The sequence below is a fragment of the Hyaena hyaena genome, unplaced genomic scaffold, assembly GCF_003009895.1.
Source record: "Hyaena hyaena isolate Hyena2069 unplaced genomic scaffold, ASM300989v1 scaffold_3, whole genome shotgun sequence".
NCBI lineage: Eukaryota > Metazoa > Chordata > Mammalia > Carnivora > Hyaenidae > Hyaena > Hyaena hyaena.
Genome location: NW_024080635.1, coordinates 6,082,648 through 6,095,452, shown reverse-complemented (window position 1 = coordinate 6,095,452; position 12,805 = coordinate 6,082,648). Strand labels below are relative to the sequence as shown.

At 52.4% G+C, this 12,805-nt stretch overlaps 1 protein-coding gene across 1 annotated transcript in view; it reads right to left on the bottom strand.

Moving 5' to 3' along the window:
• Positions 1–7,542: 7,542 nt before the first annotated feature.
• The window catches only part of SLC9A1 (solute carrier family 9 member A1), a 49,488-nt gene continuing 44,225 nt past the window's right edge, over positions 7,543–12,805 (bottom strand). Inside the window, exons 9-12 of the mRNA XM_039232096.1 lie at positions 12,463–12,577; positions 12,259–12,360; positions 10,070–10,142; positions 7,543–9,438 (exon numbers count right to left, since the gene is read on the bottom strand). Of these exons, the coding sequence (XP_039088027.1) occupies positions 9,101–9,438; positions 10,070–10,142; positions 12,259–12,360; positions 12,463–12,577 (628 nt within the window). The 3' untranslated portion in view covers positions 7,543–9,100. The remainder of the gene's footprint in view (positions 9,439–10,069; positions 10,143–12,258; positions 12,361–12,462; positions 12,578–12,805) is intronic.

Sequence of the window (12,805 nt, the reverse complement as noted above, 5' to 3'; positions counted from 1 at the left end):
TGATGGATCGTTGCTTTCCTGGCTCTCACATGAGCCTTTTTTTAAAAAAAATTAAAAAAAAATTATTGAGAGACAGAGAGAGACAGAACATGAGCATGGGAGGGGCAGAGGGAGGGGGAGACACAGAATCCAAAGCAGGCTCCAGGCTCTGAGCTGTCACCACAGAGCCTGAGGTGGGTCTCGAACTCGCGAACCGCGAGATCATGACCTGAGCTGAAGTCAGGAGCTTAACCAGGCGCCCCTCCCATGATCCTTTTATGAAGCTTATGATATGGGTAGAAATTATGAAGACTTTGTAACAGATGAGGAAATGAGGCTGAGTGTGGGTGTCTGCCTCAACTGCAGGCTGGTGCTTCCAGGACAGGGCTCTGTGCTCCTCTCTCTTCACACCAGCATACATACACACACGCGCACACACACATGCACGCGTGTCTGCGCACCCTGGACCTACTTGCTGAACGCATGTGGGCAGCTAAGCCTTAGTTTCTGTCTGCAAAATGGAGCATTGTGTCAGATGTTCTCCACTTGCCAGTGCAGGCCCACTCCCCACCTTTCTCCATTCTGCACTGCTCAGTGGAGGCAGATCTGTTCCAAGGCACTAGCTCTCACCAGGTTCTGGAAACTTCCCCTGTTCCCCAGGTGGTAAAATCTTCCTGCTGCTGCTAGCCCTGAGTGCTTCACCAGCCTTGCTTGGCTCCTTCAATGCTGCCCACACTTGGTCAAAGTCCCTTCCTCAAACCCTTTTCAATTACCCCTTTAAATATGCCATCAGTTTCCATCCAGGGCTCCTATGGCTCCAAGAATTGATACCAGAATAGCCCTGGGAAACAGATCCTGGAATGGGAGGCTGACATCTGAAACTGGGCTGCTCGCACAGCTTGATTAGTGCGTGAAGAGCCTCCTTGACAGGGGGTAATGGGCAATGGTAATCTGTGGCATCCAGAGGCATCATGGCTCCAGACTTTAGGGCCAACGGTGGCAAGAAATAGACAGGTGAGATGTTGGGAGATCAGGAAGCTCTGGCACTTAGTCACCATGGTGACAGTAGTGATTACAGACCGGAATGGCCTTGTGACTCTGCATCTGATTGCCCTAAGAAATGTACACAAAGAAAGAAACCAGATTGAAAGCCCAGATTAACCTGGGCTACACTGGGAAAGAAATTCTCACTATGGGCCCGTAGGCAATGAGAGGTGATGGGGTGAATTCTGAGGGAAAATCAGCATCTCTTGTGTGGTGACTTCTCCGAGTGAAGTGACTGAATGACTTTTATGCTAGGAAAGGCTGGTTTCTTCAGACTGAAGGCAAGGGCGGTGTGCGTCAGGCGGGGGGCAGGAATGGGGGGGGCTGCTTCTGCTTTCACGAACAGAAAAGATTCAGGGTGTGTTGGGGGTTCAAAGTTCTCCCCAGGTATCCCCAGCCCATGTCTGGGGGTCCTTCCTGAACCAGTGCTCTCCCTTCAGCCTGATACTTGATGGGGCTGCACATTTCATTGGCTCTGCAACTCTGGGGTTTTGATGGTCAGGCCCTGGGCTTGGTTCTCTGCTGCGTCTGTGCCATGGCCACCAGAGAGCAAAGATCCCTTCGGAGCCACCCTGATGGCTTTCTGAATTTCCACTCTTGCATGGAGCCATGAGTTCAAGACTTTCAATCTGTTCGTAGCTCCAGTGGATCCAAAGGACCATAGACCCCCCATTAATTTCCTGGCTCATGGAGTGAGAGGTCTTAGGCTGGAAGGGGCCAAACGGAAGCTCCCCCGCCCCACTTCACCACCTCCTCCCCCTCCACCCCCCCCACCCCCCGCTGCAACGTCACCACCATCAAAATAGCCAGCCAAGGGCAATACTATATTCCTAAGGGAATTTCAAAAATTAATGCCACCATCAAAGATCTGAAATAGGCAGAGACAGCCATTCCTATCAAGACTCAGTTTATCTTCACTTATGCGGCTGGTGCCAAAACCAGTTAGGTCTTGGGGAATGACTGCAGATTCCTGTGAAGTCAATTAGGTAGATGTCGATTGCAGCTGTGGGTCTATACATGCAATTTTTACTGAAAACAAATCAACACATTTCCTGGCCTGGTCTACATCTTTGACCCCAAGTGGCTTCCCTTTCTGTTCCACTAAGTAAAGAGAATCAGAAATCATTTGCCTTTGTGTAGCAGAGACAGTACATCTTTACTATCTCCGGGCTTTGTCTATTCTGCTGATTTCTGTCATAATGTAGTCCAAAGTGACAATAATCATCTTGATATAGCTCAGAACTCCGTGTTAGTCCATTACATTGATGAGAGTGGTAACTGGGTCCGGTGAGTGGGATACGGGGAGCATTTAGATTCTTGGTAGAACCTATGCATGCCAAAGAAAGAGTGCTCCATCTCACAAAAATTCGGAGGCATGGCATGTCAGTGAACTTTCTAGAGTCTGGGGCATGTCAAGACATCTGTAAAACGAAAGAGAGGTTGCTGAACCTTATATTGCCCACTGCCAAGAAAAAGGCAAAATGTTTGATGGAATGCTGAAGTTTCGAGACAACACTCATCATATTTGGTTGTGCTGTCCTGCTCATTTACTGAAAAACCTGTAAGACTGCAAGTTTCCAGCAAGGCCCTGCAGCAACATAGGGCTCTGCAGGTCCAGGCCGCCCTCTCACATGAGCTTTAGGGCTTGGAAGTGACTATGGCCGAAAAAGATGTTGTACAGACAAGCCCCAATGGGAGAGTTCTCTGCAGCAAAGTTACAGACCCTTAGGGTTTTGGATTAATTCATGCTCTCTTGTTCCAATAACTAGTCTCCATTTAGAAACAGCTCCTGGGTCCCTGAGTGGCTCAGTTGTTAAGCATCTGACTTTGGCTCAGGTCATGATCTCACGGTTCATGAGTTAGAGCACCATTTTGGGTGAGCTTGAACCCCGCTTCGGATGAGCCCTACTTCTCTTTCTCTCTCTCTGTCCCTTCTGGGATTCTCTCTCTTAGCCCCTCATTCACTTAAACCCAAAAAAAAAAAAAAAAAAAAAAAAAAAGAGACAGCTCCTGGCTCACAACTGGACATAATGGAGACTGAATGCTGGACTATGGACACCAAGTGACCCATGCAACCAGAATTGGATATTATCTGATCCAGCTAATCATAAAATTGGACATGCATGGTAGCATTCTATTATTAAATAGTATATAGGAGATCAGGTCTGAGCACGTCCAGAAGGCACAGGGAAATTGCATGAGCAGGTGGTTCAAATTCCCATGGCATCTCCTCGTATTGCTTCACTGCTTCTCCCTCAAGTTGGGGAAGTTGCTATAACCAGTTAACATGGAGGAAAAAACACAGACATGATTTCCGAATGAGTCTGCGCGGTATGTAAGCACCAGCCACAAGTGGACAGCTGCTGCATTAAAGCCACACTCAGGGTATCTCTAAAAGACAGTGGTGAAGGGATAACCTCTGGGAGGATCAGGGTAGAACTTTCGATTGTACGGATTCTCCATTCTGCATGCTAGGTGAGACGACCTGAGGCACAGACCTACACTGACTCATGAGCAGCGGCTAACACGTTTGCTGGCTGGTCAGAAACCTGAAAATAACAAGTTAGGGAGATTGGTGGTGAGGTCTAGGAGGGAAATATATGGATGGACTGCTTGAAATGGGCACCGATGGTAAAGCTATTTCTAACCCATACAAATGCTCTGAGAGTGCATCCATTAGGAAGAAGCCTCTAAATAATCAAATGGACGAGATCTATTGTGTACATGTCAGCTTCTTTCCCCAGATATCTTGGTTCTTACTCAGTGGGCCCACATACAAAGTGGCCATGGTGGCAGGGATTAGGGGCTATTCATAGTAAGGTCGGCAGGATAAATGACCACCCAAAGATGTCCTAATTCTTGGGATCTGTGAATATATTTTATACAGCAAAGGTGAATTAAGGTAGCAGATAGAATGGAGGTTGCAGATCAGCCGACTGTAAAAGTAGGGAGATTATCTTGCATTATCTGGACGGGCCCAATGTAATCACAAGGGTCTTTAAATGAGGAAGCAGGAAGTAGTCTGTGTCAGGGTAGTGTGATGTGAGAAAGGATTGGCTGTGACTAGGTCTGAAGACGGAAGGAGGGCACATGCTAAGGAATGCAGGTAGCTTCTAGAAGCTAGAAAAAGATTCTCCTCTAGAGACTTCAGAAAGGCATGCAGCCTTGTTGACGCCTTGATTTTAGCCCAGTGAGACTTATATCAAGCTCCTGACCTCCAGAACTGTAATATAATAAATTTGTGTTGTTTGAAGCCACTAAATTTGGGGTTTTCCATGGAAAACTAATACACACAGGGTCAATCCATTTCCCTTACCAAATCTAATGGGCAACTGGCACTGCTGAGCACTCAAGCTGCCAGCAGCAAAGACCAAGAGAATTTCCCATGTGGCACCATTCCCTGGGGCGATGGTTCTCAGAGTGTACACCAGGAACCCCCAAATTCTTCCAGGAGTTCTGTGAGGTAAAATCTACTTTCATATTAATACTAAGGCATTCTTTGCTTATTTCACTGTCATTCTTTCATGAGTGTATGGTGGAATTTTCCAGAGGGCTGACATATGTACAACAGACTAAATGCTGAAGCAGATTTGAGAATCTAGCTGGGTTGTATCAAGCCCAATCTCTTTAGAGATTTGGAAAAAAGTTAAGTAATGCTGCTCTCCTCAGTTTTTGTTCTGAAAAAGTTTTTTTTTCCATTCAGAATTTTATATTAACATGTACAAGGTTTATTTAAAGTGAATTGACATTTTAAAGCTTAATTTCTAATCCAGCAAAATAAATATATCCCCCCCAAAACCTCTCTATAATTTTCCAGTAAATTTTAAGAACGTAAAGGATTTCTGAGACCAAAAATTTGAGAACCACTCTTCTAGGGTTACCAGCTAGTCACCCATTGGTAGGTTGATTGCACCAACCCCTTCTTTTGTGAAGGGAACAGTTATTAGCTCACGGTAATAAATACATATTTCTGATATCGACTTCTCTTCCCTGCCTGCAAGGATTCCGCCAGCACCATCATCTTTCCAGAATGCCTTACTCATTACTGTGCCATTCCACACATTGCCTAACTGTATTTTATGGTGAGGGGCGAACAGCAGTGGTCATACTGCACTGTACTTACAATGCCCCCTGTCACTCAGAAGCAGCTGAATGGACAGAATAGTGTTACAGCACCGGGTGGGAGATACCAATCTGTGAGGTTAGGTTGACAACTAGAATGCAGGACATGCTTTAAATCAGTGGCCAACATCTGGCTCCACCTCTCATAGCGAGAATGCAGAAGCCCAGGGGCCAAGTAGCTGGTAGCCATGGGAGCGGCTCCTCTCAATATTATTCCAAATGACCCACGGGAGGAAGTTTTGCTTTCCATCCCCTCAGCTTTATGTTCAGTGGGTCTGGGGTCCTTAGTGCCCAAAGGAGGAATACTTCCTCCAGGGAACACATATATGGTTCCTTTAGATTGGAAGGAGAGTCTTCCCTTGGGTCAATTTGAGCTCTGTATGTTACCTAATCAAAAGGCAGAGAGGGGGTCAACGGTACCAGATAGTGTGATTCATCTAGATTACCAGAAGGAAAATGGGGGATGGACAGGAGGGCTATGTCTGGAATCCCGAGTATTTATTGGGCACCTCTTGGAGCTCCCATGTCCAATGACGACCGTTAATGGGAAACTTGGCAACCCTTTACACCTAAGACCAAGAAGAACCTGAACTGCATGGGAATAAAGGCTTAGGACACCCCACCAGGTAAAGAACCAAACCAGCCTGAGAGCTAGCAGCTGGTAAGAGGGGTATGGAAGGGGGTGGAAGAGGGATGCTGTTGAGTGTAAAATTAAGCCTTGTGACCAGCTGCAGAAGGGGGTGCTGTAGTGGGTTTCTGGGTTTCTGTTGTGGGTTTTCTGCCCCTGCCCCTCCCCCTCATCTTACTGGAAGAGCCCTGGTGATGGCTAATATTTTAAGTTAAAGGGTATGACCGGAGTGACAAAAATGTGTTAAGTATGACAAGGAGGTGGTAGTTAATGAGACCGTGTTTCTATTGAAGATAAGCTTTCCTTCCATTTTTAGAAAATTGAGGTGGTTTATATGAAAGGAGCCGTTTTAAAGTGAATGATCAGTGGCACTTCGTACTTCACAGTGTTGTGCCACCAGCACCATAATCTATTTCCAAAACTTTCTATCACCCCAGACAGACGTTCTGTAGGCACTAAGCAACAGGGAGAGGAGTTTCTTCATCTGAACGATGACTGGATGGTGGTGGGCAAAAGGCATGGCTCTGTTTGGATGTCCTGTCCCCTAAATCCACTCTCCCCTCGCTCCGTTTACTGCAAGGCTGACCTTTGTGGACTGAACTCCACAGTGTGAAGTCACTCAGGTGCCTTCCCTTCTGGCTTCCTGATGGGTTTGGCTAAGGGGAGGCACCAGCAGGATCAAAGGCAGACTATATATCCACTGTCTCCCTGTCTGGCAGGGGCTCTACTCTGCTCCCTATGGCTGTGGCTCTGGCAGGGTGGCCCCCTCTTCTAGGAACAGTTCCTCCTCGTTCTAGGGGGAGAGGGGTCTAGGGATTGTAATGGCTTTCTGAAGTGTGAGCCCCTGGGGCCCCATTCCTGGTAGGTTCCCTTAAGCCTGCCTGCACCTCCATAAAGAATCCTCTAGTGGAAGGCTCTTCAGTATCCCTCTGAGTGTACCGTCTGTTTCTTGTTGGCACATCGACTGGTACAGGAACTATGGTATGGTCCTTCCCTACAGTCCTGGCGGCACCGACCACTCCTGACTCCCAGACTGAGCAAAGAAGATGATTTCCTGGACCGCCCACCTTCCAAGGGTACCTGGGGTGTGTGCCAAGGCCCCACTGCCCCCTGGTGGCCAGCTCCTGGAAATGCACCTCAGGGATCCAACCTCCAGGGAACTGAGCCCACTGGGCATGGTGCTGAAGCTTACACGTCTGAGCGCTTTCATCCACATTACCATATTTTGGCGCTCTACAGGTGCCAGAACCTTCCACTGCTTTTAGTATAAACCACAATCTAGGCTAGGACTGCGAAGGCCCATCTTTGCCTCCCTTCCTGTCTCTCTGACCCAGCCAAACCGGTTGTTTCTCAGATCCTAGGGTCTTTGCATGTGCAGCTCCCAATTAGAATATTCAGGAAGTCTCTGAAACCTTTGTCACCTGATCAGCCTCAGCTTATTCTCCAGTCCTTTCCTAAAATCACTTAGTACAGTCTTCCTTGCCACTCCCGGCCCCCCTTCACTGGCTGTCGTTCACAAACAATGGGTCTTCTCACGAACGTCTGATTGCTCCTCTCTCTCCTCCAGAGGCGGGAGGCGCCGGAGGGCAGGAGCGTCTTGCTTCGCTCACTGCCACATCTCCGGGGCCTGGCACGCAGCAATAACCACACCAGCTGCTAACGCGGATTAGGCATTTCTCTGTGCTAGCCAGTGAGCTAAATCCTTTGGGCCCCCAGGCCAGGCCGCCCTCCTTCCCAAAGTCCTGGTCCCTTAGGAAGCAGCCCTCAGCTGTATAAAAACTCACACGGATTTATTAGAATATGAAAAAGATTCGGTTTCTTCTGTACAGGCAGCAGAGCGGCAGCAGCTGTGGTGGCTTTGAACATGGTTGTCAACGTCACCCTTGCACGGGGACTCCTGCCCAAAACAGCACTTGCACGGAGAGGAGGGGGACAGATGAGCGCCCACTGCCCAGTCCACTGGGAGGAGGGACACTCTGACTATTGCACAATCCTGGGGAAGGACAGACACCAACAGGCCTGGGCCTGGCCATGGTGGCAGTGGGGGTGGGAGTGTGTGCCTGTGAGCAAAGGCCCTGGGGGCCCAGGACTCTGCCCACCACCAGCCCCGGCGGGGCAGGACAACCTCGGGGAGGCCTTCTCCCCTAAAGACCGGGCTCTACAGCAAGCCAGGTGCAGTGCACGTAAGAGGGGGAGGGCGGGGGCACGTACGAGGTCCAGGGGCCAAGGGGGTGGGCGGAGGGAATGAGAGAAAGAACAGGCAGCAGGGACTGAGGGTCAGGCCCAGGAGCAAAGAAGGTGCCAGGAGGCCCAGCATCAGTGAGTTAGAGAGAATCATGAATTGGAGTGTGTGTGGGGGGGTCACTTCTAAAATCACAGTCTTGGGGCCACAGTTAGGAGCCCAGGAGACAGAAGACTGATCTGGGGGACAGTGCTGGGCAGACAGGCACAAACGAGGAAGGGTACTGCTCTGGAGTAGGAGGGCCAGAGCTCTGCTCAGCCAGGGGTTTTCAAAATGTTTTAAAAACAGGAATGCCCTCTGTGCAAATTGAATCATACATGGAGTGTGAACAAACAAAACAGATAAAAAGGCAGCACTTTCTGGAGCCCCTGACAGGCCCTCCCGACAGCAGCGCTGGAAGGGTCCAGTGGTCCCTGCTGGAGCAGTCTGGAAAGCTAAGTCACATCACTGTCCCAAGCGCCCCGGCTCCGGTCAGAGAAGCTCAGAGATGCCCTCAGCCTGCAGCTCTGAGTGAAGACAGGTCAGGGCTGCTGGCCAGGTGACAGAGCAGGCAGGAGGTGGAGGGGGGGACCTGCCATGTGTCACTGATCCGTACCCCAGTCAGACCGGTCCCCTAGTCTTCCCACTGTTAATGCAGGGTCCAGCCTAGGCCAAGAGAGGTCTTGGCTCCTTCCCTTTCCGGGCTGGGCCAAGACTGAGCCAGAGGCTCTTTGGTTAGGAACTAAGATTGGTTTGGATGAGGAAGGCGATGGAGAAGGGGGGCAGGCCTCCGAGGGCTGGGAACCCAGAGGCCCTGGGCCGGGTTTGGGAGAGAGCCTGGATCAGGAAGGGGCAGGATCTGCCTCCCAGCCCAACAGTTCTGCCGAATGGATTGGGAAGGCAGTTCTGGCGGGAGGGAGGGTGCTTCCCAGGAGGAGGGGAAGCCGTGCTGCGGTGGGGGCTGTCGGCCCAGCTGCCATGCGGTCGGGGGAGGGGCAGGGCCAGTCCAGGTCAGGAAGGACGAGGGGAGCCCCCAGCTCCCCCAGCAGCCCCTGCTCTGGTGGGAGAGTCTGTGGCGGGACGGGCACTGCCCACTGACCCCAGCGCTACTGCCCCTTGGGGATGAAAGGCTCTCCCTCCCCCGGCTCAGGGTGGGGACCCGGGTCACTGAGGCAGCGCTGTATCCTCTGGGAGCTGGGGCTGTCACTTGGTCCGGGGGTGAAGACATCATCGGTGCCTGGGGATGAGGGCTCCTTGGTCCGCATGACAATGCCCCCATCGTCTTCCTCGTCCTCCTCCACCACCCTCGCCGGATCCCGGTTCAGCCCCAAGACCTTGCCCTTCAGCTCCTCGTTCACCAGGTCCACAGACTCGGGCGACTGTGGGGAGGCTGGGTCGATGGTGATAACAGGCAAGTCGGCCTTCGGCTCATAGGCCAGGGGGTCTGGGGACCAAGAGCAAGGCACACGTTGGCTTCTGCCCCTGAGCCCGGCCCAGCATGTGCTCCTCCTTGACGTGCTCCAGCAACCCCCACAGAGCCTTCCAGAATTACTCCACGTGGGCCTGCACGAGCCCTTATCAGATGGTTTCTCTTCCCCTCTGACCGGAGTCCCAAAGGTAAGACTGTGTTCCTCTCCTTAGGCCAGGGACTCCCACAGGTGACCCTCCTCAGGCCACGGATTAGGGCTCCTTCCTGAGTCACCATCTGTCCCTGGGGCCCGGGCCTGGGAGAAGGCCTGCTGTTGTTTCCCTCACATGTTGGGATATTCCAATGGTGTAGACCCTTCGTGCCTCGCTGCCAGGCACCAATCTGTCCACAGTCGTCACCGTGAGCCCCCCATGAAGCACCTCTGTCCCTAGGGAGGACAGCAGGGCCATTCTTCTGGCCCCTTGGGGAATCCCCAACTCCATGTGCTGTAGAAGGAGCTCATGGCTCGGGAGGAGGTCACAGGGAGAAGCCTGTCCTCCCCAATGGTTCTCTGAGCCCCATTCCTGTCAGAGACTCATCTTCAGGAGACAGTGGCAATGAGTCCCAGCCTCAAGCCCCTCGCCAGGCACCCTGCGCCCTGCCTTACCTGAGCCAATGCGGGCCCTCGACATGGTGGGTGAGTCCAGCTTGTGGGCCGGCACCGTCAGGTAGTTGTTCATCTGACAGAGAGATGGCAGACGGGGGTGAGTACGGGCAGCCCCTCTGGATGGCACCTGAGGCCGGGGGCCACACCCCCCCTCGGCGTGCTGGTGCCCGGGCGCTCGCTCCCTCTTCGGCAGTTCCTCACTAGGCTCTTTGCCTGCCTCTGCCAGCGCTGAGGCCATGCTGGCACTTCGGGGGTTCCTGAAGGCTTGGCCGAGCCTCCGGTCAAGCTATGCGATCTCCTGAGGAGTCTTAAACTGTCCTATCCCTTGCCCAGTGAGTGACACTGCCCTGGTCTCCATCTACTCCAGTCCACACTCGCCCCTGAGGTCTAGACCCATAAAGTCAGCTCAGGAGACCTAGACCCCAAATGGCCCTCAGGTATCTCAACGCACTATGTCTAAACGGAATTCAAATTCCTGTCTTCCCTTAAGACCTTGTTCTATCCTAGCGGCACCTGGGCAGCTCAGTCAGTTAAGTGTCCGACTCTTTGGCTCAGGTCATGATCTCTCTCATATATGCATTTTTAATGTTTACTTACTTTTGAGAGAGAGGGAGAGCACAAGAGGAGGAGGAGCAGAGAGAGAGAGAGAGAGAGAGAGAGAGAGAGAGAGACATAAACACACACAGAATCTAAGCAGGCTCCAGGCTCTGAGCTGTTAGCCCAGAGCCCAATATGGGGATGGGACCCATGAACTGCAAGATCATGACCTGAGCCGAAGTCAGACGCTTAACCAAATGAGCCACCCAGGCTCCCCTCTCTCGTACTTTCAAGCCCTGTGCTGGGCTCTGTGCTGATGGTGCGGAAGCCTTGGGATTTTGTCTCCCTCTCTGCCCCTCCCCTCCCCACTCTCTTTCTCTCTCAAAATAAATTAATAAACATTAAAAAAAAATTGTTAACAAAAAAAGACCTTGTTCCATCCTCGGCACCCCCTATGGCAACCACTACTCCCAGCGCCCTAACCAGAAGACTGGAGGATGACCCCTAACTCTTCCTCTTCCTGCAGCCCCACCTTAACCTGGTCAGGCTTGCCAGTTCCGCCTCCTAAATGTACCCTGAGTGTACCCACTCCTTTCCATCTCTCCCCACCACCACTCTAATCCAGGCCATCCTCACACCTTCCCACATCACCCCCTTACTCAGATCCCTTCATGGCCTCCCTGCCCCTGGAATAAGGCCCGAAGCCTTACACCATTAACACACTTTCCTGAAAGCTGAACCCTCAGTTTCTACAATGGGCCGTGTTCGGTGACTGGGAACTTGTGCACACAGCCCGGGCCTTTCTGTACCCACACTCCCTCCATCATGGCTCTGTTACTAAGCTTCACCCACCTCCCTGTTCAGTGTGCTCAAGGCCCCCTGTCCTTCCTTCCTGCCTCGGCCACTGCATGGAAAGGTTGCAAGGGAGGGACTGGGCTGATTCCCCACTGGATCCACAGCAGCTACACTGCTGCTCAGCACTTAGGAACACTCCACAAACATTCCTGAGCAAACGGACGAATGCACATGTGCCTTGCTTTGTGATTCTGGGCAGGTTTCTTTCCTGTTGGCCTCAGTTTTTGGCCTTTGGCCTCAGAAAATGAGGGGTTTGACTGGGGCTCCTAGGTGGCTCAGTGGGTTAAGCATCTGACTCTTGATTTCTGCTCAGGTCATGATCTCAGGGTTCATGAGATTGAGCCCTATGTTGGGTTCTGCTCGGACTGCGTGAAGCCTGCTTGGGATTCTCTCTCTCTGTCCCTTTCCTGCTTGGATGTGTGCACGCAATCCCTCTCTTTCTCTCTTAAAATAAATAAATAAACATTGAAAAAAGAAAAAAGAAAGCGAGGGGTTAGAGCACGTGGACAGACACAGGTGTCTGAAGATACAATGAGGGGGAACTGGCCTCTTTGCTGCTCTGGGAGGGAAGGAGGTAGAGCTCTGGGAAGGAAGGAGGTAAAGGACGAGGCAGCTTTCTGGAACCTGTCCTGGGGCTCAGCCTTCAAAACCAGTGGAGGAGGCCAAACAAGCAAACAAACAAACCAAAATACCACCCCAGATGGCAGTGGTTCTCCCTGCAAAGGGGCGAGGAGGTGGGGGCGTGCGAGGAGCCCAGACTCTGGAAAGGCAGGAGCCAGCTCCAGTCCTAGACACACCTTCTGCTCTAGTTGCCGGGCCTTCTGTCTGCGCAGCAGCATCTGGTTCCAGGCCTCCTCATAGGGATCTGCCACCAGTGTGTGTCTGTTGTAGGACCGCAGCTGTGGGAGGAACAGCCATCAGGAACCGGAAGCTGGGCGCGTGGGGGCGGGGGTTGGGGGCGCCTCGGCTGCAGGGGCACGGGGCAGGGAACCGCCCCTCACCCGCTGCCTGGTCTTCTGCAAGTTGTTCCTCAGGATTTTGCGAATCTCCTCCTCCTTGTCCTTGGACAGCGCTGGCAGGATGCGCTCGGCAGGCAGGGACTTGGGGTGGATGTTCCTGGACACCAGGGCACAGGTTAGGTCCCCGGGAGAACTCCTGTGGTCCCGGAGGCTGCTGGGCCGGGCCAGGAGGTCACCCAGGGGATGGCCTGGGAGGGGGGCTGGTCCTCAGCATGGCCCTGCAGCCCTCTGACCCACCCTGCTTGGACAAGAGAGGGGCCTGCTCCCCCCCCCCCCCCCCCCCCCCCCCCCCCCCCCCCCCCCCCCCCCCCCGCCGTGGCCTGCC